At 27.2% G+C, this 26,138-nt stretch overlaps 1 protein-coding gene across 2 annotated transcripts in view; it reads right to left on the reverse strand.

Annotated features, from left to right (window-relative positions):
• ths (thisbe) overlaps positions 1-26,138 on the reverse strand; it is a 64,627-nt gene that overhangs the window by 22,490 nt on the left and 15,999 nt on the right. The window contains exon 1 of one of the 2 annotated variants that reach the window (XM_035094507.1): positions 9,541-9,672. The exons of the other annotated variant lie outside the window; for it this stretch is intronic. Coding sequence (XP_034950398.1) covers positions 9,541-9,560 — 20 coding nt within the window. The 5' untranslated portion in view covers positions 9,561-9,672. Of the gene's footprint in view, positions 1-9,540; positions 9,673-26,138 lie in introns of those variants that run through there. 2 annotated transcript variants of the gene reach the window in all.

Below are 26,138 nucleotides of genomic sequence, written 5' to 3' on the forward strand. Positions count from 1 at the left end.
AAGTACCAACCGACAAAACAACACCGAAATTCTCGCGACAAGTCAGCGGAATAAAGTTTTTCCCGGCGTCGAGTTAACGGTAGGATGGGTTAAGGTGGTATGAGAATGAAAAGCCAACTACGTAAAAGTTGGTAAAACTGCAAAACTACTACTATTACTATTACTACTACTACTACAACAACAACTACTACCACTATCACCTACTCCTAGACTAGATGTGATATCACCACAAGTTCAATTTGTAAACAGGTCTCTCAATAATAGAAGATTGTTACACCCGACGAAGCTTTATACAGTTCCGAACAATGTGACGAAAGCTTCGGCAAAAGAGGGAGTCAAGAGGAAGGCGAATAGTGACATGAACTACTCTGTAGTACTCTGAATTGCTTGAGAAAAAGAGAAAAGTGTTTGCAAACTGGAAAATGCGATGACTCAGCGACCTATAGACGACTTCGAGACGCCGATTCGGATATTCTTTTTTTCTTACGCTTTCGAAATTTAAGCATTTCAATTGGCTTAATAGTTTATACATTCTTTTCAGGGGAAAATATTATTCATTCTTTTTATTTGATTGAACGAATCATGGAAAATTGATTTAAAGATGAACTGCAAAATTCTGCTAAATATATTTTGATTACTGTGTTTTATTATATTATGAGAGCAATTTCATTCTATTTATTATTATGAATGATCGATTAGTCTTGATGATAATAAATAACAATAGTAATAATCATTATGGTCAATAATATTCATAATAAATAATAAAAAAAAAAAAATTATTATTCCTATTGCTAATTATTATTATTTATTTACAATAATACTTGATAGTTTATTATTAATAATAATAATAAATAACAATAGTAATAATCATTATGATTGGTAATATTTATAATGAAACTAAATGTTATTATATTTATCATTTATTATTACTTATTTATAGTGAAATGATAATTTTGTTAAATGAAAAATTTTATATTTAAATAATACTAATAATAAATAATAAAAATAATAATAATTATTGTTATTTATTATTATTTATATACAGTGAGATAAAAATTTCGTTAGATGAAAAAATTGTTGATTTAATTCATGAAAAAAATGTCGAATATTGGCAATAAAATTGGTTGGAAAAGATATTTAGTTAAATAGTATGATAAGTTTAGATACAAATGATGTTTGATTGTTATTCTTCCAGACTCCATGGGTCTTAATAAATAATTATTCATTCAATTAATTCTTCAACTCGATCGATCTATTTTTCCTTGATGTTAGAAAAGACTTGACTCGGAAGTAATCAATACATTGGATCCAATAAAAAAATGATAACAAACCAACACTCTAGACAATTCTATCCAAAATCATTCAGATGCCGTGAAAAAGTTATCACGACTATTTGAAATTTTGATGATTAAAAAAAATCTTATTCACAGTTAATTTTTTTCTTAGTATATTTATAATTATTTTATTAATTATTATTAATTGAAAATTCCTAGTTTTGTTAAACCACTGACTACTTTTTAAAATAAATAGACTCAATTATTTATCAACAATGGTAGAAATTTAATTTCAAAATTCACATATTTGAAATTATTTTATTTATAATCTAGAAAATGGTAGACAATTATTTTTAGCAAAATTTCAATATAAAATAAATAATCAATTATAAATCATGAAAAACCTAACGATAATTCAATACCAATTTTCTCTTCAATTAAATTCTATCAAAATATTAATTAACAAAATTAAAATTCCATTAGCAGTATTCTACATGAAACAAACTTTATTTTGATCCCAAAATTAGTGGATATAATTGCAAATAGCCTAATTAATGAGTCCCTTCCCTACCTCAGAATTTTCTAAAAGACATAAAACCCAACTTCAGAAACTAATCCTACACTGATAGAAGTATTTCTTTCTATCTAACATAATTTATTAGCAGCTAATAAATATGTTATTTGAAAAAGAAATCGAATGAACATTTGTTAACAGTTAAAAAATTATTTATTAGAGTAGATTTATTTGGCTCAATGAATGATTTCTTAGCTGCTAACAAATATTTATTTCTCATCTAAATACTATGATTGGGCTCGATAGTAAGGTAGAATGACGGTAAAGCATAATCAAATGTTAGGTTATATGATGAAATAACTTTTATTTATTGAAAATTGTTAAATAAAAAATAACGGTTTCGTAATGATTAAAATTAATATTTTCTTTTAAACAATAGCTCGACGAGCAATTACATTATAACCATTTAATTTCGTGTGAATATTTAATGGTTTTATAAATATAATAATATCAGACAGCTAAGCAAAGAAGATTTATTACCTACAAATAAATATTTATTTGTATCAAATAAATACTGTAAAATAATTTTAATGAATTCATTTAGTCCCACCAAATATATTCTTCTATCAGTGTAAATAATTAAATTCAAAAATTGGGGTAATAAAATTTTGAAGTTAAATACAAAGTATTTCCATGTCAATATTGATGACAATCTTTTTCGAAAGGAGATAAATTGGATGCTCATTAAAAAAAAAATTATTAACAAGGAATGAAGGTGCGATATATATTTAATCCGTATGCATCTCACGTTCTCCTTCACCAACAAGTGTTTACATCAACGCTAATCTGCGTTTCGCTTTAACGTAAGAGACTCTCATCGATCCGCCGTAAGATCAGACGATCGTTATCTCGCCTTCAAACCAGGCTTTGGTCCATTGACGTCAAGATTGGTACTTTCACAGGTCTCTTGACTCACCATCTTATATGGTCATGTAATGCTGTATCATTGTGAACATAATCACCAAAGTCTTAATTTATCAACAATTTATTAACATCAAGATTACCAGCTACTTGTAATATTTTTATATTTAGAATTAAAATTAATATAACCTTTTTCTCATCATCCAAATCATCAACAACAGCTTCAACTAATCTTTCTAGTCCAAGTCCTACATCAATTCAGTGGCTGAAGATACTTTTATTTAAAATCATGATAAAATGGTAAATTTCTTATGAGAAAGAAGAGTGAAGACGATAATACTCGTTACTTAGATTGATCGATCGATCTGACAATTTCCCACGACAAGCATCTCAACCATGAAATATATGATGATCAAGAGTAGTCATCACACGTTCAAGCGTCGGACTATACGTGTTCTACATCACCAAGACTCCATCATCAGAGACAACCTCACCATCAACCTGATTGACTTTTTAATTGAACCAGCTTCAGTAATTATCTACCAACTGATTCTCAACACTCTACTACTTTCATCATAAATTTGTTCTATGTGGTATTTCCATCATCTTCAAACAAGTATCCAAAAGCAGGAATTACCATCAAAACTTTGACTAGTTTAAGTGAATGATCAATATTAAATGATCAAAAGACAACTAGAGAAAGAGAGAGAGAGAGAAATTGGGAATGAATGTTTTTTAAAATGATCCATTTCTGATACTCTTTTATGCTAAAGTGTTCCTTTTATGGATCCTTTTCTTAGTAAATACTTGCTACATATGCTCCTTTTTTGGACTATACCCAGGAAGTAAGCATTAAAAGTGCAATAGCCTCTGATCTCTTAAGGTTACAATGTTTTCTTCTCTCAATCTATTCAATTTTGGCTGCATTCAAGATTAAATAAAATCCATATCAGAACACCACTTGAATCCAATTGTTGCTGTTCAACATTTCCTGGTCACAATGCATTAAATTTCTTCTTTTTTTTTTCTTTGATAACAATGCTATATATTGCTCCAACAAATTGGCTTAACATCAACATGAGATTATTTAATATAATTATTTCTTTCAAGATTGCTGTTAATGTAAAGCAACTTAATGCATGAATTCATACCCTAGTAACCAAAGATTTGACGTTAGAATTTTCGACAGCCTTACGTACGTTTGCTTCCTTTCTGCAGCAGCATCTGACGTCCAATCTTTCGTTGATCTTACGTTAAGAAATCAAAAGACAGCAACATACGTAAGTTTGAAGACAGTCTGTTTCCTAATGGCTACAAGGGATAGTTCACTTGATGATAGTGATGTTGATGATGATGATGATGATGATGGTAGTGGTAGCTTTAATAATAATGATTGGTAATGGTGGTGGTGATGATGATGATTATTATAAGGATGATAATGTTGGTGGTGATGATGGTAATGTTGATGATGAAAATGATGATAATAATAATCACCAAAAACTGGTGAATAAAATTTCCTATGAATAAATTGAACTAATTGGATTGGAATACATCTGAAGGAACTTCTTTTAAATGATTTAAGAATATTGATCATTTCTCATGACATTTGTATTAATGATATAAATGAAAAATCTCCATAAAAACACCAACGAGACTTCAAGGTTTAAAAAAAGAAAATGATTATTGAGGATATATTTTTTTTCTTTTGGGAAATGATGTTCGAATTACTCGAAAACATAATATTATAGGTTGAGAAAAGAGAAAAAAAAAGAAACTAATAAATAATGTTGTCTTTGGCGGTGAAAACGTAGAGAAACAGTTGGCAACCAACTGGTCGTTAATCGAAAATCCATTACTGCTATCTTGAGCGTCTTGGACTTCTTTAGGTGAGGTATTCATCCTCATCTAATGTGTCCGATGGAAAACTCGAAACATTCATCTTGCAGCATATCAATTCCACTAATTACCTACTAACTGCAACATTTAAGTCCATTAAATTATGCAACTAGAGGATTTAGCATCAAAACAAGAAATGTGAAGAGAAAGAGAGAGGAAGAAAAGGGTCACAAATATAAACAGGTAACTCGACTCTTATCGTTTCTTTCACTGTAACACGAGTATTTTTACATACAAGAGACTGTTGGTGTGCTGAAAAATCACGTAAGTACAGTCTTTGATAATGTAAAGCAAGAATAATGTTGATTAATGAAATTGTAAGCATTCCTTTTTTTTATTCAAACAATTTATGGATTTTAGCTTAAATATTTTTGTCGTAAAAAGGGTAATAATCATTACAAAAAAAATATATAATTAAATTTTTAATGCAAATTATTATTTATATATTACAAAAATTATGATTAGGAAACATCGAAAATTTCTTTTTTTTTTTTTTTAAATTTTTTTTATGTAACTCATAAAATTGTATTAAAAAATTTTACTCTCAAAATATTTATCAGGACTGAAAATTCTTTATTTAATAATTAATGAAATATTTTAATAATTGAATAAATACTGCAAACAAATTAAATATTGATTATTCAAAATAATTGGTACAAAAATGTATTAAAATAATAAATTTTATACAATTTTTGGTAAATATATCAAAATATATATATAAAATTGTTGGCCATATTTGTTTATATGTAATTATATCAAAACATAAATAATTAATAAAAAATACAGTTTGATATGGTGACATAAAATTTGTTTGAATAATTTTTTTTTTTTTAATAGAAATTTTTTCGACATAAAATTATAAATGTTTTAATATAATTTTGGATTATTATTTATTTATTTATTTTAATGTTTTTGTTGTATTTTTGGAAGGTATAATTAGCTTAGAGCTTTTAATGTACTATGTAAATATAATTAAACATTATAATTATAATGTTTAATTATGGAATGTTTAATTATAATGTTTCTTGAGAAACAATAAAAAAGAGAAATTGGCAGCTACAGAATTTTATAAGAAATGTTTTGAAGATTTTTAAGAAGGTTGACACCATAGAAAGTAACAGAGATATTTTGATAAAACTTTGTAAACAATCAAACTTTTGTTTAAAAGAAATGTTGACAAAATTTCACGATCATTAGGAGAATAGTGTGAGAAATATTAAATAAATAAATTCACATACATTCTTATGGAAATTTTGTAATTTTGAAATATAACAGGGTTTTTTAAAGTGACGTGACAGAGAGAAGTTAATGAAAATGACTCAGGCATGATTGTGGGGAAACGAATTTTAGTAAAAAAATGACTATGAATTTTATAGTAATTTAGTGCCCCTGCAGTGTGAGGGTAAAAAATTACTATATACATTGTAAAAATTTTTACTCTCACACTGCAGTGACACCAAATTCCCTGTAGGGATTTTTAAAAAAAATTTCTCCCTCAGGAATGATTGCAATCCATGGGATAAAATAAATTTCAATGAACAATTATTTCATGAAAAATTACTATAATAATTGCAATCATCCCTGAGTAACTTTTACCCTCACCTTGCAGTGTCACCAAATTCCCATAAAATTCATGGTAATTTTTACTATACATTTCTCTGCGTATACTCAAAATCCCTATAGGGATTTTTGAAGAAGATGTCTGGCTCAGGAATGATAGCAATTCATGGGGTAAAATAATTTTCAATGAACAATTATTTCATGAAAAATTACTATAATAATTGCAATCATCCCTGATTAATTTTTACCTTCACACTGCAGTGTCACCAAATTCCCATAAAATTCATGGTAATTTTTACTATACATTTCTCTGCGTGTACTCAGAATCCCTGTAGAGATTTTTAAAAAAGATTTCTGCCTCAGAGATGACTGCAATTACTATAGTAATTTTTCATTAAAATTCATTTTACCCCATGGATAGCAATCATCTCTAATCCAGAAATCTTCTCATAAGAGTGAATAAAAACTTCCCTACATCCTGAAAGAAATATTTCATATAAAATGTTCGATTACAACATCGTATATTGATTAACGCTAAAATCCTTCCTATGTTAGCTTGTTATTCAAATTAGCACATGCGTCTATGAAATTTACAATATTTTCATGTCGTAGGTCTTGTCCTCGTTAAAGACGTCATCAAAACACGATAATTTTATATTCAGGAAAGAAAAAGGAAGGAAAACAAAAAAATATGTATTCCTATAAAGACTAATTCGAGAGAGAGTTTAATTAATTAAACTCATCAACATGGTATTTTAATTGCGTATTCTTCTTATCTCGGATGCTTTTAGTTATCATGATCACCAATCGACTGATTTCCCGGCTGACAATCGGACCAAGTTCGATAACAAATACAAGAATTTTATAATCAAATGTTTACTTTGAAACTATTTCATTGATTATCATAAGATGTACTATAAACTTGTATCTCAATTATTTATTTCTCTTTCTCATCTTAGTTGGAAATAAAAATTTCATCTCCACGTGTCGTCGAAATGTCGTTTCGAGATCAATGTCCTTCTATTCTAGGTACGAGTTGTCACGCATGTGGAGTCAAGATAACGGACTATAACTTGATAAATCTTTCATTGGTATTCTGATTAACGATTTAAAAAGAATTATTTAATGATGCTAAATTAAACAACAGGTCATTTTCAAACCACATCACAATAAGCTGAATAGAGAATGAAGAAATACACACACACATATGTAAGTAGAAAAGATTAATTCACTTGACTTTCTAGATCAGCATAGTATTTATTTTGAATAATTAACCTCCATGGGGAAGAAATATTTGTCGAAAATATATATGTGTGTTAATTTTTTCTATAAGGAAAATATTCAGATGAAAAAAGTTCAAGATAGAAGACATTTTTAATAGTTAACAAGATTTATTTTGATTTGTTCTGAATATTTTCTAAATAAAATTGTAAATATAATTCTACTTAAATTGTGCTTGAAATTCCTTCATATTAACTATTGAAACACATAGTGTAATAGTTGTAATAGTAGGTATTGGATACACGAAGAGAAATGCATAGTTGCATCTACTATTAATAGTTTAAAAAAGACTCAACTATTTTTTGTTGAATGAGGATTGTAAATCCAACTATGAGATTAAACTATTAAAATATATTTGTTTATTATTAAATGAGATTAATAATGATAGAAGTATTAATTTTATTGTCACTAAAGCATGCTGAGAAAAATCGAAATAGTTGAATTTACTATGCGATTCATAGTTGAGTTTTTTTTTAACTATGAAAAGACTTAACTATGAAATGTAAAATGGAAAATTAACACAGCATAGTAATTTTAACTATTTTGATTTTTTTTTGTGCAGTGAGAATTATTACTTCGGTAAAAATTACTTCATTGTTTTAGAAAAATGACAAGATCTTTATTGGAAGCATTACTTCTTATAGTATTTAATGTTTTATGGATCTGTATGTACACTAAAAAAGATCATGTTTAATTAAAGTAAGATTTACTAACAGTTAATGTAGAATTTTAACTATAAATAAATCCTTTTTTCCGTGTAGTATTTAGTTTATCAATATTTAAATGAATCTAATTTTTTATATAACAATCTAAATTTATCTTATCATATTTACACTAAAAAAAAAAAATCGAAATACTATGCGATTCATAGTTGAGTTATTTTTCTACTATTAAAAGACTTAACTATGTAATTTTAAATATAATATTATAGGAATATATAGTTGCATTTACTATTAATAGTTCGAAAAAGACTCAACTATTTTCTGTCAAATGCGAAATTAAGATAGGATAGATAACTCCAACTATGGGATTTAACTATTAATTTTTTAGAGAATATTTGACTCTAGAAGGCTCATAGTTGATTCATAATTTAATTGTCTTTTGTCTCATAAGATGAAGAATGTTTTCTCCAGGATCACTAAACATAATCAAAATAGTTGGAATTACTATGCAGTGTTAATTCTCTATTTAACATTTCATAGTTAACTATGAAAAATTAACACAGCATAGTGAATTTAACTATTTCGATTCTGTTCCAAATTTTACTGAATATATTTCAAAAACAACACACTATTGTGGCGATTTATTTAATAGTAAAAAAAATACTATATAATTTTCACTATGTATGAAATTAGCTACAAACATATAATCACATATTTTTTTCCCACGAGAAAAAAATCTAAATTTATTTGAAAAATATTTATATAAATAAAATTTTTAACGATTAGAAAGTTACAAATGAAAATGTTACTCGGAAATTGTATATCTTTTTTAAACTGTCGTCACTTTCTTGAATAAATTTTAAAAGAAAAGTAAATTTTTGATCATTTTTTTTTTTTTCTAACACAATCATAATTAAGTGGTTCACTTGATAATAAATGAATTTGAAGAATTTAAAAAGCCGCCTAAAATAAATAACACTTGAAGACTCAGGTAAAAAAAAGGGGTCGAAATTTTTTGATGTATTGAGGAGTAAGGATCAAAGTCTGTTGTAAGAATAAAAGAGAAAAAATACAAAGTAGTAGAGAGAAAGAGTTGAAAAAATTAGACGAAAAAAAATAAAAAGAATCTTTTGGTATACCGAGTGTAAAAATGAATAAGAAAAAAAGAATGGATAAAATTGCGTATAATAGTTCTACCCTAAATACAACCGTTAACTTAAGACAGGGTGTTTTTTCTTTTAAAAGTCGTTATACGGTCGATACTCAACAGGGGGTTTTATTGACTTGAATTTCTTTTTTTTGTTATTTACCACTGTATAGAAAACATAAATTTCACACCTTAATCAATTTTCTAATGTTCGGTTTTATATAAAAAGAAATTTATTTATTTTCATTTAAAAAAATTCTTTGAAAAAAAAAAATTTCAACTCACGTGCTTAGAGTGAGACGCATCCAGACGCGTTGCGTCAGCAGCGTCGACGCATTGCGTCGGGCTGGCCTTCAAAAAACTACTTTTAAAATCTTCACATCCACCAAAGTCGACCTTTATGGTCAATTTTCTTCATTAAAACACTAGTCTCATTAACAGATCAATTTTTGATATATATATATATTATTTACAACCTTCACAATTATTATCACTATTAATTCACTAATTTATTCATTTTGTTTTCATTATTGTAATGAAAATGATTATCTTCATTTTACAGCAGATAACTTTATTCACAATTCTCAATATTCTTCTCAATAATAACTAACGATTTTCACTTTTTTCATTTTTTTTTTTCTTGTCACACAATTAAACACTTTTAGCACAATTCATTTTAAATAAAAAAAAAAATCTTGATAATCTGCGCAGACTCGCAAATAAAATCAACCCCTTATCGAACCTCTCGAGGTCGATCCCCTATCGACCTAAAATTGTGTCTTCCACTCGACTTGATTCTACACCACTCAATCGTTACACGTGAACGTTTTACTCATTCCTGTACATTCTTTTGGTAACAACTGGCCGCGTGCCAATTTCATCGTTGAGATTCACACCCTTATCTATGGCCCAACATTCAGGAAAATGGGCTGTCTATAAAAAAAAAGCTCTTACTTTTTTCAAAATTTATTTTCTTGTAAAAAAAAATCAAATAATCCAGAAAAAATGAATATCTGTAGAAATGCAATTTTTGATAATAATTTCGAGCTTCTGGCACTTTGTTATACTTGACGAAATTATTTAAAATTACAGGATATGGCGCTCAGTAAGTCTCGAGGCGCATGAGTCAGCCCCACTAGTGTTAGTCTTACCTGGCGGCTTTTGCTTCTCTCTACGACTCCATCCCCACTCTTGTACTCTCGACATCCCTCTACCGGTATCATACACGAGACTGCCCCACCAGTCGGTATTAAATTCTCCCCCACCACTCACAGCATACGCTAATGCACGCGTGTACCACTCACTATCCCACTGCTGCATCAGAGAGAAACTCCTGGTGCCGTTATAGTAGACGGGCTTATAGACGCGTGCCGGGATTAGCATTCAGATGATTCACCCCCTCCTGGCGCCTGTAGGGTGGCTCCAATTGGTCTCATTATTACATTTGAAATCCCATTTTTCTAAAATCCTCCTTACATTTGTGTGTCGCTGTTGACAAGCTTAACTCTATTCAATTTCCTAGTTTATTTCAAACTATTCATCTAGGGATTTTTCTTTTAGTAATCATTTATATTTATTTATTCACACATTGTCTCAGTTAATCAGCTCCAATTAACCTAAAAAAAATTATCTCAATAAAATAACCGTCATTTTTCACTAGATACTCACACGTGATTGGTCAACTTCAAATGCTTATATCTCAGAAAGTATTTGTCCGATTGTATTTTTGTAAAGGAATTTTTTGTTCAGTTTTTAACGTAGAATATATTGGTTTAATCCAATTTTACATCATAAAATATTTATTACACAAAAAAAAAAGAAATTTTTATTTAAAAAAAACCAATATCAAAATTTTGTTGTTGAATTAACGGATCACTCACAAATTGTCACTTATTGTGAATAAAAGAAAAAAAAATTGTTTGAATACTCAAGTAAATTAATCTTGCCAGTGATTGCTCATTGTTTGTCATGTTTCAAGCGATTGCGCAACTGAGAAAAAGACCAATGTCAGTTTAAAATGATGATTGACCGCGCGGCAAAGCCACCGGCGTATTACTGAACGCTTGTGTGGTCGTATGACAATATATTATTGCAAATTATAATGTATATACTATTTATGTGTGTGTATATATATAGATATACATAGGGAAGTATAATAAAGAGTAGTGGAAATGGAAGAAGAAAAAAAATGTTGTCGAGGTTAAAAGTAAGTGAAGAGGTGGTGAAGTGACGAGAGACGAAGTCCAATGAATCTGGTGACAAAAGCATGTTCTCAGTTTATATATATGTGTATACTCGACACAAGCCTTAGATAATTAATTATCAATCGACGCCCGACTATTTTTTTTCTGACGCACGCTTTTAGATTTAGTGGAATTCATTGGTTTTAGAAAATGTGTGTGTTTTTTTTTTAATATATATATATCTTTTTCGTGTTTCGTTAAGTCTTTAACAAGTCAAGACTTCCGAAAAAACTGATCGGAACTTTTGATCAAATGAAAAGATCTTTTTATCAGTGATCTTGACAAAGAGTTCAAGATCTTGAATGGTGCCAGGAAGTCGGTAGGGTCTAGTGAGACTTAATTACTCCATCGTCAAAGCGACAAGCGGCTTCTTAGTAGGTATATAGTAAACGTTTAAACATACCTGGTCATCTTCTTTCTCTACACACTAAATCATAGAACAATAGTCCCTCCGACTCTTTTGTTCTTTCTAACTACTTAGGATCTCTTTAGCCTCCACACGCACACATCTTTTTCTATCCTTCCCTTCCTTCTTCTTTTAAACTCCGTTTAACAAGCCTCGCACCTACTGGATTGCCTGGATATCTTCACAGATAAATCAGCCGCGATGATATACAGGTGCTGTATCTCTTAACTTTTAAGATAACAAAGACATCTCTTACATTTTAGTTTCTCATGTTCAAATTCGGAGGCTTTAAGTTTCTCTTTTTTTCCCTTACTCCTCTTCTTCTTCTTCTTCTTCTTAATCAGGCGACAGTTTTTACTCAAATTTACATTTCTGCATATTTTTTTCTTTATGCTAATTTTTTACACGTTTTTATTAGTTTGACGGATTTATTAGAATTCTGTGAGGTCTTGTAATTCTAGATATTTTTATTTTATTTTGTACATAAAAATAATAATATTAAATAATAAAAACAAAAGGATCAGTCAGTCAAAAACTAACAGCAATTGAAGTGAAATTTTTTTATTTAATGCAAATTAATTGTTTATATTTAGTAATAATTATTATTAGTAAGTAATTATAATTAAGTGTTTTATTTTAATGCATTTGTGACGGTTTATTCCTAGTTGTAAGCAGTGAAAATTTAGATATGTTAAAAATTCAATTATCAGATGATTTAATTACTCATTAATTATTATTAATTATTGTAATAGAAAAGAGTTTAATTGTAAAACACAGTTTTCTTGTCTCCTTTTATGCTACTAAGCTCAGTTGTCCAGGATTTGTCACTAGGAAATAACACTAGAATCTACAATACCGACTATACACATCCCGACGGTTTCATTGTTTAATTTCAGCAAATAAACAGTTTGTGAGGTGACTATTACACACTTAAAGTGTTTTAAAATTACTTCATCCATTCGATTAATATTCCAGTCACTTTAAAGTATCTAAAAAGTGACTACAATACTCATTAAATCGGTGACTTTATATCTAAACACTTTAAGTGCATTAAAATAAGACACTTTCAAAGTCTAAATTTGCAGTGTAGAAAAAGACAAATAGTTTTGTTAGCTCAACGAGTTCACTCTTAATCTCAAGACTACTGTAATATCACTGAAAATCCAAGCGTTGAATAATTAAACACTTAAAGTGTTTACAATGTTAAATACCATGAACAAACTTAGGTAATTTCGTAGACGTTAAGTAAAGTGGAGAAATTTGTTTATGGTGTTCAACATTATAACCTTTGAGTATTTTATTATTAAACACTTTAGACGTTTTATTACTAAACACTTGAATTTTCTTGGATTTATTGTGGATGAATTTTTTTTTTAAAATCTCGGGGTTTTGGGTGTATTGTCAAAAATAAGTGAAAAATAGTGATAAAGAATCAATCATCGTTGATTAAGTTTGGAGTAAGTGAATTGAAAATGATACTGAACGATTCATAAAATGACGAATCCTAAGGATTAACCACATCCGCTATGACGAATTGACTACATTAAGATAATTTATGCTTTGGTCAAAATAAAAATTAAATAAGATTTTTAATTGAATAAATACATTCTTTAACAAGCTAAAATTTCAAATGAAAAAATGAAGACATCTTCAAAAGTAATATATACTATTTTTGTTCAGGATTTTTATCTTAGAAGATCGGATTCCATAGCTTTATCACAACCGACCTTAGACCCCAAAATTTTTTTTCCAAGCTCTCAGCAGGTGTTATCTCTCTATAGCCGTGTGTATGATATGTAGGTCGTTAGTAATCCATCTTTGCCAACAATCTATTTCAAATGTTACAATCAATCGTTTACATGAAAAAAAGAAATAAATATATGTTATAAAAAAAACGAAAAAAAATCATAAACTAATTTTGAAATGATCAAATTTTATTTTTCTCGTTTCAATGACTTAAGAAATTGATAAAAATAAATTTATGATATTCAATTAAAATTTTTAACACATTTTTTTTCCAGTAATTTTTAAACAATAAAAAAATAATAAAATAGAAATATTCCGTTTTGATGTGAATTTTTCAAGTATGCAAGTTCTTGTGAGGTTTTTTCATTTTTGTTTCTGATGCCGTCGTCGCGGTTGTAAAATCGACAATTTACGGTTCATCCTCGACTAATTGATTTATGCAAGTTTAAATTTATATACGAAAATAAAGTAATAATTAAATGATTATTGGAACTTTTTTTTCTTCCTTTTTATTTGGAATAAAATATGTTAATTAAAACGATTTAAATGAGTTAATAATTAATTGGTAATAAGAATAAAAAAAAGTAACTAAACAATACCCTAACGGAATCAATTGATTATAGAAACGAAAAATTTGTTTCACTAGGGAATTTATTTTTTTTTTCAATTTATTTATAAAAAAATAATCGAAAACGATTAAATAGAAAATTTAAAGAATCAGGATGTGATTTAATAGATTAAGAAAACACTAGGGCTATGGTGTTTTTTTATGTTTCTGATCTAGTGAGAAAAATAGTGACATTTGGAGTTTCCAGAGACAGTGGTACCAACTTAAATAGCCTTAATACCATGCAATTTCTATGTCATTGACATGAAATATTTATTTGCAGTAAAATTACCAACAAATACTTACAGTTTAATAAATAAAAAGGGATAAAAAATCTGTAAAAATGTAAACTAAATGACTTTGAGGTTAAAAAAGCGCCCTCTGGTGGTTTCAAATGGAAGTAATTTTTCCACTAGATTAAAAACAAAATTACGCTGACCTTTAATCTCTAAAATATAATCTCACTTTATGTGCAAAAAATAATTTAATCAAATAAATGAATTATCAAAAATAAATAAAATATTGTAAATAATATTTTAATAATTAAAAAAAATTTGGGTTAAATTTAATTAATGTTTTGATTTAAGAATATCGTTTAGACTTTTTTTTAAACTTCAAAAATTATGTATCTATATTTCTTATAATTTATCCAGTATTCTACAAATTTTGGAAATGAAAAAAAAAAATTAAAAAAAAAAAAAAAGAATATTTAATATATTAGTGAGGCTATTTAATTTTTGCGACGATCGGATTTCATTTCTCATCAACACACGATCCAACTTGACATTGGGGTGTAAAAAATTTGAAATGATAATGATCAGTAAAAAATTTTAACAAAGTGTTACCATGACATCGGTTAGCACTTCTTTCATTTCATTTATCTTTTATCTGTTGGATTCTTAACGACAAATATCTTAATAGTCCTTGTGATTAATTTATTTATGTTTATTTCATTATTTAATTTATTTTTAATTCTTTTTTGAGTGGCTAAAGGATTGGGTTGTTGCAATAACACTGAATATGTGATGTTGAGAATAACATGCCGGAGTCTTTTTAAAACACAAGAGAAATCCACTCTGCAACAATAATACTGCATGTGTGGCCTACCAGTGGTACTCATATCATTACAATTTTTTAATAAAAATAAAAAAAATTTTTTTTCACTCCTGTGGTAAATTTTTTTTACAACACATTCAATAACAAAACTCAATTATATAATCATTAAATAACATTAAAACATAAAAGATAATAATTGAATATATTTTTATATAATAAATTAAAATTATTCTCAATAATTGGAATCAATTTATTATTTTAATTATTAAAAAAAATAAATAATAAATAAAATTATATAATTAATGTTTATATTTTTATGTGATCATTATTATTTAATAATATTATTTATTTATTAAGATTAAATATATATATATATTTTATAATAATATATTACATTACTATTATACAGCTACTATTAATATTGAATATTTATATATTTTATTAAATATATGTAATATATTTTTATAATAAAATATATTTGGTAATAAAAAAGGATATATAATATATGATATATATTAATATATTAAATGTAATTATATTCAATGTTAATAAATAATAATATATAATAATAATTGAATATAAAATAGAAAAAACAATATAAAAAATAATAATAATGTGATTATTTAATAATATTAATAAAATAAGTATGTGATAGTTTTTAAAAAAATTTTTTTTTTTTCGATTTTACTAGGAAAACTTGAGCATATTCATCGTTGAATAACAAGCCAATATCAGAAATGATATCTTATACTATCGAGATATATGTGGTTTTATATAGATTCCACTGAGAAATGAATGATAATTTTATATCTCATAACATAATCTTACTCGTGAGACTTTAATCCAATTATAAGTAAATTTTATAAAATTAATTGATAAAAATCAACTAGAACATTTATTCTCAAAAAATAAGAAACAAAAAATATATATATTTATATATATATATATGTATATAAATAAATAAATAAAGTTAAATATTATTATTATTATTAAATATATTAACACCAAGTGTCATTATGTATTGATAATTATAAACATTTATCCTTGTTATAAGCAATAACAATAAATTTTCCATTTGGTCCACTTAAAACTAAATATAGCAGATTAATTTGTTATCAAGACAAATTATCGTTCAAGAATGTGCATATTGCAAAAAAATATATCCGGATAGTGATAACATTAATACGATTGTTATTATCATTAAAACAAAAAGAATATTAAATATTTTACAGGTGGCGCTGAGTGTCTGGTGCACTTCCGGTTTTCCGTTTAACTCTTGAGTTAAATCTCTTAAGAAATAAAAGATAATCAGACAACTTTACAATATATCGCGGACGAACGACTCTTGGCCTCTGTGTAAACACTTTTAGCGCTTGTGGGACCAACTTTTCTGTCTCTTCGTCATCCTCGAGCTCTCTTTACGTTGTAGCCTCTTGTTTGCATTGATGTTTGCTAAAAACATTCCAATGTAGCTGTGCAATGATCTTTCTTCTTTTTCTTTCTTTTTTTTTTTTTTATTTTTACTACTTTACCAGTTAATGTTTTTTTCCTTCTTTCTCTCACTCTTTCTTACCTTTCATTTCTTCATTAAACTCTTTTCTGTTATGTTTATATAAAAATAACAAATCCCTTTATCAATAAAATTCCTTTCGATAACTCACTGATATTGATTTCGTCATAAAGTTTTGTCTTTTAACCTGATAAAACACGTCAATTGGTGTCAATTTATTTTTTGTTTATTTTTCCGCCTTTTAGTGATTAGTTGTGGCTTTAAAAATTACTTTGTTTTAAACATGATATTATTTTATTCAAACAATAGTGATATTACAATAAAATAAATTATTATGCAGCTGCAAACAAATTTCTTAGTACAAAAAATTTTTTTTTTTAGTTTATTATAATTATAAATTAGTTTAAATAATAATTGTTCTTGTTTTAATTTGCATAAAAATATTTATTGGTAAATTAATTATTTATTAATTTGATTGATTATTCATTTTTTAATTATTAATTAATTTAATTTAATTATCAATGGTATTTAAAATAAAATATATTATTTTAAAATAATTTGTAATTTTAAAATACTTATTCGCAAATATTTGAAGTATTCTAAAATTTCTGAACTTTCATTTTTCATTACTCGTCAATTTGTAATTTCAATATGAAATTTCTGATTTTTTTATTACTTTCAGTCTATCCTTGTCACTCCTTCACTAAAAGTTACTCAGTAATTCACAATTTTATTTTAAAAAAAATATTTAAACTCATTACTGTTTAAAATATACGCCTTTTTTGCTGCTTAATATATTTTATTATATTTTTTTATAACAAATAAAAATATATTTGGTATAATATCATATAGTTTTTGTCTAAAAAATGCTTTTTCCTGGAGAGCTTAGATCATTGTAAATACATAACCAAAATAAATAACTCTGCAAATCGTAGTGTTTTAATTTAAAACACTTAAAGTGTTTTAAAATGACGTCACCTATTTAATTAACTATTGTAGAAACTTTTCAAACACTTCCAAGTGCATTTAAAGTAATTACAATGTTAATCAAATAGGTGACGTCATTTTAAAACACTTTAAGTGTTTTAAATTAAAGCACTACGATTCACAGTGAATCTATTATTTATCATTTTGAAGGTTATGGTCTCTACTTAGACAAAAAATCTAAAATAAATTTTTAAAAAAATTGTCAAAGCCAGTATCTATTTCGTTTAAATATTTCCTTCTTAAATGGTTTTTAAATAAATAATAATAATAAACTTATTTATTTATACTGTATGCCAATTGAATCATGGCGTTTTACAATAATTCCCATACGAGTAGTTAACAACACTGCCTTATTACTTAAGTTGGAATCCTTAAACTTAATATAAAATTCAGTCATCCATACACCACTTGTAACATTTTTATAATTTTACCATTAAAATTATTTAATTTTTATTTTTATTCATTTCGAAAATTTGGAAATAAAATTCACCAATCAGCGCACGAATAAAATGGTAACGATTTTCTGATTGGTCTAATTAATTTTGTATTCTTTGATTAATTTTTTTTTTGGTATTTATTACGGTAATTGAAAATTTTTTTTTATTATTATCATTATTGAATTTTAATCTCTATGATTTTATAAAGAAAAAACATTATAAATATTTAATTACATTCACACGAACGGTTTTTGTAATTGTATCTCTTTGCCTGACAGTAAGTCATGAGTTTTAATAGATACTGTAAGTCCCAGTTTTCCAAAATGCATTATTTTAATGCGAATAAGTGTGTTAAATATGAAGTCATCCATTCGATTAACATTGTAGTAACTTTTTACACACTTAGATCTGCGTTAAAAGTGACTACAATGTTAATGAAATGGGTGACGTCATATTTAACACACTTATCCGCATTAAAATAATGCATTTTGGAAAACTGGGATTTACAGTGTAGGAGGAGAATTAAACCACAATATTGTGCGAAAATTTCGCACGGGTCAACTAATATATTAATATCATCAATATATTATATTATTTTTTATGTGATGAAATATATTAATATTTAATAATAATATTAGTGATATAATATATTAATTATTAAGATTATATTATATTATATAATTATATTATTATAATATATATTAATATATTCAATCTTAAAATATTCATATTAAATATACATATATATATATTTTTTTTTTCATATAAATATTGGGTAAAATATTTTTGAAACATGAAAAATAATAGTTTTCATAATTTATTTAAGTCTTGAAGAAAAATGTTATTCTGAATGTGTCAGTTATTTAAACTCTTGAAAAGGAGCAAACTTATCTTCTCTCGGTCACCTATAGAATCCTCTTGAAAGAGTAAAAATGAAAACATACTCTTGTTAGTGGTATTCCTAGAAGCGTTGACGCAACAAGTGTCCAGTATGTCGCAAACATGAAAATTAACTACTTAAAAAATAAATAATATTTAAATAATAAATAGTGTAGTAATAATGAAATAATAATAATTACAATATCATCGATTACAAATGTGTAAATAAATTGTGTTAAAATATGATATAATCAATAATAACAATAAAAAGCATTGACATAATAACGAAATATGTGGAAAAATAATAATAGAAAAGTCAAAGTATATGAGGCGTATCGGGGAACAACACATTACTCAAAAACTTGTATATTTCAACTTTGCTGAAAGATAAGCATAGTATTTGTGTGTCTACCAATTTGTTTCATCCCTTTGACAAATGCATTCTCTGTAAGGATGAGCAAGTAGTTGAGTAAACTCGTGTTTCTGACCAGAGAGGAAAAATAAACGCGAAATATAAAGAGAAAGAGATGAGAATATAGCGTTAGAGAACACTTTGCTATTTGGGTTACTAAACTGTAAACAAATTCTGTCCTTTTTCTATCGATTATCGATCCTGTGCCGGGTGCAAGGACCTCAACCGAGGGTTTCTCTCTATAATAAGAGGGATGGAGAAACGTCCATCCATGAATAATAGTATCTTTGAAACACTAACGGGTGTCCAGAAGCTTTCTACTTTAGATAAAATTCTTTCAATTATACTTTTCAAAACTCTCAAGTTTTTCATCTTATTTACCCTCTCCTCTAATCAAACTGTTTTCCCTTTATCTACAACTTTTAATTGTTAATTGATGTCTTTGAGATGACACCTTTTTTTTGTTCTAATTGATGCCGATAGATACTTAATTTTTATTATCTACAAATCATCTCAATTTTATCTCGAAAAAGATAACTTGGTTAGGCAATCAAGATGACTGTTGAAATTTGTTTTCCTTCCTAGATGATGTTTAACTTGGATTTTTTACTGTACATAATGAACCCTAGACTAAATTTAAAGTTCAGTTTCAACTTCAAAATCTTCAATTCCTTCAATGTTCCAATTGCTGCCTATAATTTGATTTCATTTTAGACATCCCTAACCTCATTAAAGGTTTCGATGTCTTAGAGTGATCTAAAGAATCTTATTTTGGCCATCAATGTCATCATAAATTTTTATAACATTATTTGTATAGTATTGATACATTTTTGAAATTAGAAATGAATTTTATAAAATCCATTTTTAACCTCAATGTTGTTAAAAAAAGACGTAACAACAAATTGTAATTGAAAACTTTGTGGTTAAAAAAATATTTTAAATTCTGTCTCGGTAAAAGACATGTTGTTAATATTTTGTCTGTCAATAATTCAGTTTAAAGTCATGAACACAATTGACCTAAAACCAAAATCCTATTATGTTTGTCATTTTTTCTTTACACCCCGTTGGCGTCATGTCGCGCATAAATTGGGGAATACCGACGCTTGTTAGTGAATGTAATAGGCACGCTTTTTAGTTTAGTGTTTTACCACTTCGACCTCCTGGCGTGGACCAATTGTTTTGAGCATTCCTCTTTGACGATCGGAGTTATTTTATATAAGTGAAGGTGGAGGTTTGGAATTTTTTTCAGGGAGGTCATAATATTATTAAATTTATTAATAGAAAATGTTTTAAACCCATGAAATTATTATAAGTGGGAATGTATTTTCAGGTAGACTAATTAAAGACTACTGAGCCTCTGACCAGCTGAGTAAACTAATCTACACTTAATCAGCTTATGGTTTATAAACTTGGGATTAAGTTGTCACTTTAGTGTTAGAATTTATTTTATTTTTGTGGTGTCGGGTCTTTGTAATGGGTTTAACATAATTGTTGAATAATTAGGAGAAAGAGAGGGGGAGAGGAAGGATTGTAATTATATGCCTAATTAAATTTATGTTGCACGCACACTACATGATTATGGGAATTAAAGTAATGCATATTAAGTGTGTTTAATATTTAAATTCTACATATAAGCTATTTTATTTTAAATAATTTCATTTATATAGGTATATTGTAAAAAAAAAAGAAAAGAGTGAAAACGTTTATTAAATCAATTGAAAAGTCTTAATGACAAGGAAAGAGTCCAAATTAGTCGTACGTTGCGTTTAATAAAACTTTGCTATTTTGAGTTGATGATCTGCAACCAACGCGAAAATTTCCGTTACTGTTCGTAGATTAATATACTAAAATTGCCGGTGCAAAAATGACTTTTTCGCTAATATCTGATGATTGGTTGGGAAAATAAAATAAATTCCAACGGATATTTGTAGAAAATTAAATTCCCTGCAAAATGACTATTACATTTCATTTTCACTATTAAATTTATTTATTTTATAAAAGTTTAGGACACAAAAAGATTCCAATGACAATTTTACGTACGATTGCTTCCAAGAAACATAGCAGATGTACGGAAAGCTGATGTTAATAACGTACGTACGGTACGTACGTACTGGTTACTAGGGCAGTAAAGTAAAATTAAAGAAAGAAGGATATTTAATATTAATTAACAGAAGATGGGTTAAAAAAAGAAAAATAATAATAAAAGTACTATTTGAGTGGTATTTATAATACCAAGAGAATCAATATTAATTTAAATGGGTAATAATATATTTTTTATCTTTTCAAATGAGAGTAAAATATGATTAAAATTGTAATATACAAGTAAAATACAAAAGATTTATTAAAAAGTTAAATTCTCGTGTGGTATAGGCAAGATAGCAAGTTAATTGTTTCTGGTCTGGCAATTCTCTATGCGGTTTGCAGTTCTCACTGCGGCTCACCTTTGTCATTGTCTGTCAGCTATCGACTATGTGCTCTCGACAGCTAGCAGTTTATTTCGCCCTTCTGTTAAAAGATATATATCTTCTATCAAAAAGAAATTCCTTTCGCTGTATAGGCAGTATGTATTTGAGTAAAAGGAAGTCCTAAAGATGGTTTCAAGGACAGTAAAATGAAGAGAAAAAAAAACGATTGAAAAAGATATAGGGGAGAGTATATTAAAAAGCTATGGGTGGTCCATTGTGTTCATATTTCAGACAATCCATGCAGCTTTATTTTTATCAATTATGACAATTTATTTTCTAAATCAAACCTTTTTTCCATTTAATTTATTTATTTATCTCAATTAAATAATATTAAATTTCTTAAATATTACACTTTTAAATATAAAAATTTACTCAAGACTCAGTAGTTTTCCGTCATTTTACAAACTACGCAGTAACATTAATTCCATTTTTCGCCACCGATTAGAAATTCGCTAGTGTTGTTTGATCGTCATATTTATCTATCTGAGGTTAGCATGGATTGAAGTGCGAATTAATTTTAATAAGTAAGTAATACATTTTATTCTTTATTATCAGTGAAATTAAAATTGTTTATTATATATGAATATTATTCTAAAACTGTTTTTTCATTCAATCAAAGCTTTTAAGTTTCATATTATTACTACAGTAATTGCTCAGATCCTCCACAATACATTTTATAACAATTTTATTATTTATTATTATGACTTAACCTCAAAACTATTTTTAATATAATAAATATAACACGTTTGTGGTTCATATCTAATAAATAAAAAGTATTTATAATCAAAATTAGTCATTTTTTTGTATAAATTTGGAAAATATAGTTTCACTGGACATCAGTAAATGTCTCCTACATTCACCAGTTAATTTTACTGACTTTTTAAGTACATTTTTACTGAAATTCAGTAATGCACATCGTACTGATGGTCTCAGTAACTATTTACTTATTAAATTTAAGAGAGTATCATCTTAAAATTAAATTTATGTTATAATAAAGACGTTGAGATAACATTTGGTTTAAGGCATTACGAAAATCATCCCAATTACAGTTTAAAATGGCCAAAAATACTCACAAGGGATAATAACGATAATAAAGGAGTAAAAAAAGCTATACTTTGGCGCCATTTGAACGGACACCTGTACACCTTTTTCTCGTTCCTTAACGCCAAAGCATCAATTTAAAGTTTAATAAATTAATTTGTCTAAGAGAAAGTTGCGAAAGTTTGGCTGAGATTTTTTTTTTTGCATGAAAGACTGTTCGACAAGACCAGAAAGAACTTGTGGAGATCGATAGACAGATAGCAAGACAAGGAGGATGTGTTTGAAAAGAGAAGAAAGGAAATATGATGTATGGGAAAAATAGCCGGAGAAGAAAAGTAGAGGGAGTAAGAACAAGAGAAAACGTTGTGTATGAGAATTTAGCCTCAAACTATCTCGTCTCTCTTCTCTTCAGGAAAGCTGATCGCTTCTTAGCTCAGCCGCAATATAACTAACTCATGCATGAGAACAAGAAAAATTATTTGCTCAACTTATTTTAGTATGTAATTTGTACACAGTTATCAAAAGATTCAAATATTTTTGGATTGTATATAAAAAAAAAAATAATTCAAGCCCCTATTTGAGCTACACTGAAAGAAATAATGGCCCTAGATTGAAAATAATTTCATTTTTTAAGCTGGACTGTACTCGAATTTTGACCCGAAAGAAAGGGAAATTTGTACACGCAGAGAAACGTATAGTAAAAATTACCCTGAATTTTATAGTAATTTAGTGACACTACAGGGTGAGGGTAAAAATTGCTGTGCACATTCTAAAAATTACCATATTGCATAGTAATTTTTACCCTCACCCTGCAGTGTCATCAAATACCTATAAAATTCAGGGTAATTTTTACTATACATTTCGCTGCGTGTATTTCACAGTTGTGGGATCAATTTTCGATCTTATTAGATCTAATATGTTAATTCCAGCTATATCTAATAAGATCTGTTCTGATCATGCCAATTCCAGATATAATTTCATCTAATATTCTAGATCAAAATAAATCTAATTGAAGCTGTTTAGATAAAAAAATTGAGATCTACTCTAATCTAATATTTCAGATCTAATTATATCTAATTAGATTTAATTACTTCTTCTCGACAAATCATATCTATTAAGATCTAATCAGATTTATCTGGATTTTATTAGATATGGCCAATTTTGTCATCTAATTATATCTAAAGTTTCCGATCTGATCAAATCTGATTAGATCTGGTTATTTTTTCCCGGGAGATTACTTTGTGAAAAATGAATATTTTGCAAAAATTTTAATCTTCATCAAAAAGCGAGATTTTTTTCTAGGGTTGCATTCATGTTTTTATCATTTTAAATAGAATTGTAGTAATTAAAAAAAAATGAAAAACATATGGAAAGTTATTTACCACTAGGTGTCATGGGTAAACCTAATTCCTGGAAAAAATGATCAGATCTGATTAGATCTTGAAATTGGCATGATCTAATGAGATTTGCATAGACATGATTTGATCTGATCACATCTAAAAATCAAATCTCAAAAGATCTTATCAGATCTACTTAGATCTAACCAATACAGAGATCCAATGAAATCTGATCTAATAATCAAAATTATCAGATTAAATACACGTAGGTCACAGCATAAGTTTTGTCGTATTGCACTTGAACATAACGCAGCGTTAATTTATTTACTTTATAACCAAGTACCCTTTTTTGTAGGGTCCAAGTACAAAATATGAATTGTTAGCTATTGACATAATTTAATTGTTGATTATTTGAATTCGTCGCTATGGAGCAGTACTCTTACACTTTTTTCACACAACAGGATTTATCCTGTCATTTTTTTTTCTCATCACATCTTATTGGATTTGATCTTTTTTCCCCGGATTATTACCAGCTGGTTATTATGAAATCGTTATTACAACTCCATGACTATAATTTTGACACAAAAGTTTGTACACAACCATTTGTGCTATTTTTTAGAATATTTATAATCGTCTTTTACATAAAAACAATCAATGAATCAATTATACTCTCTAAAAAAAAATTCGAGGTGGTAATACCTCAATACAACATAACCTTAAAGATGAAATTATTCTTAATTCAGGAGTATTGCTTTTTCAATGTAAATATTATTCCAAATTTTCACTTGTACATAAAGAATGACAATTTTTTTTATGTTTAATTTAATAAATTAAATATTTTTACTCTGTCATTAACACACATTTTTATAGGAAAAAAAAATGCATGTAATTTTTGGCAATTTTTATAGATTTTAAGTATATTTCCTTTTCATGCAGACAATACTGTGCAAAATAAATAAATTCGATTTAATTACATTTAATAATACTAGTTCAATAACAAAAATACCTACCGAGCAAAAAAGCGAATCGTAAATGAATGCTAACGAGGTAAAAGTAATCCAAAACATGCATAATTAATTGATAACATTGGTAAACTTAGATTGGAACAGACTAGTATGGGTAGCTTTTCTTCACTTTTATTTTTATTATGGTTTTATTTTGCCAAAGATTAAATTAAAATTTAGCATTCTAAATTTCACCATTGAATAAATTCAAAAATCTTCCCTATACTTGCGACCAGCATTAAATGAACCAAACCACTAAACGTCTCAATAAATATTCGTAAAATCAACAACGACCTTCGATTGAATGAGACCGCGATAGTAGTGTCGTGTCATAAATGCAAAGAGGAATTTTTAAGACTATAAGTATTGAATTTTTATACCTTCTCAGTGTTTCTCATTTTCTCATGTTCTTCATCAACTAGCTTTTTTTTTTTATGAGTCTTGGGGTAATGATGAGAGGAATATTTGAACATCTATCAGCAATATCGTTAGTCTTTAAAGGAAATATACTGGTTGAAATAAGGACATTGTAAAAATAATTGGCTGTATATAGAGTCTCTTTCGATAGTCAAACAATACCAATAAAAATATCCAGGACGCCTTGAACAAAAGGAATCCTTTCAAAAATACTAGTGGCTTTTGCGGAACCTCTTACTTTGGTGATAATACTTGATATATGGCAGTTATACGATCTACGAAAACCATATAAAGCCCATAGGCAATTTGTAGTCCGAATATCCTCGGCTATAATAA

This window comes from Chelonus insularis, unplaced genomic scaffold (assembly GCF_013357705.1).
Source record: "Chelonus insularis isolate UGA/USDA-ARS -01 unplaced genomic scaffold, ASM1335770v1 scaffold_367_pilon, whole genome shotgun sequence".
NCBI classification, from domain to species: Eukaryota; Metazoa; Arthropoda; class Insecta; order Hymenoptera; family Braconidae; genus Chelonus; species Chelonus insularis.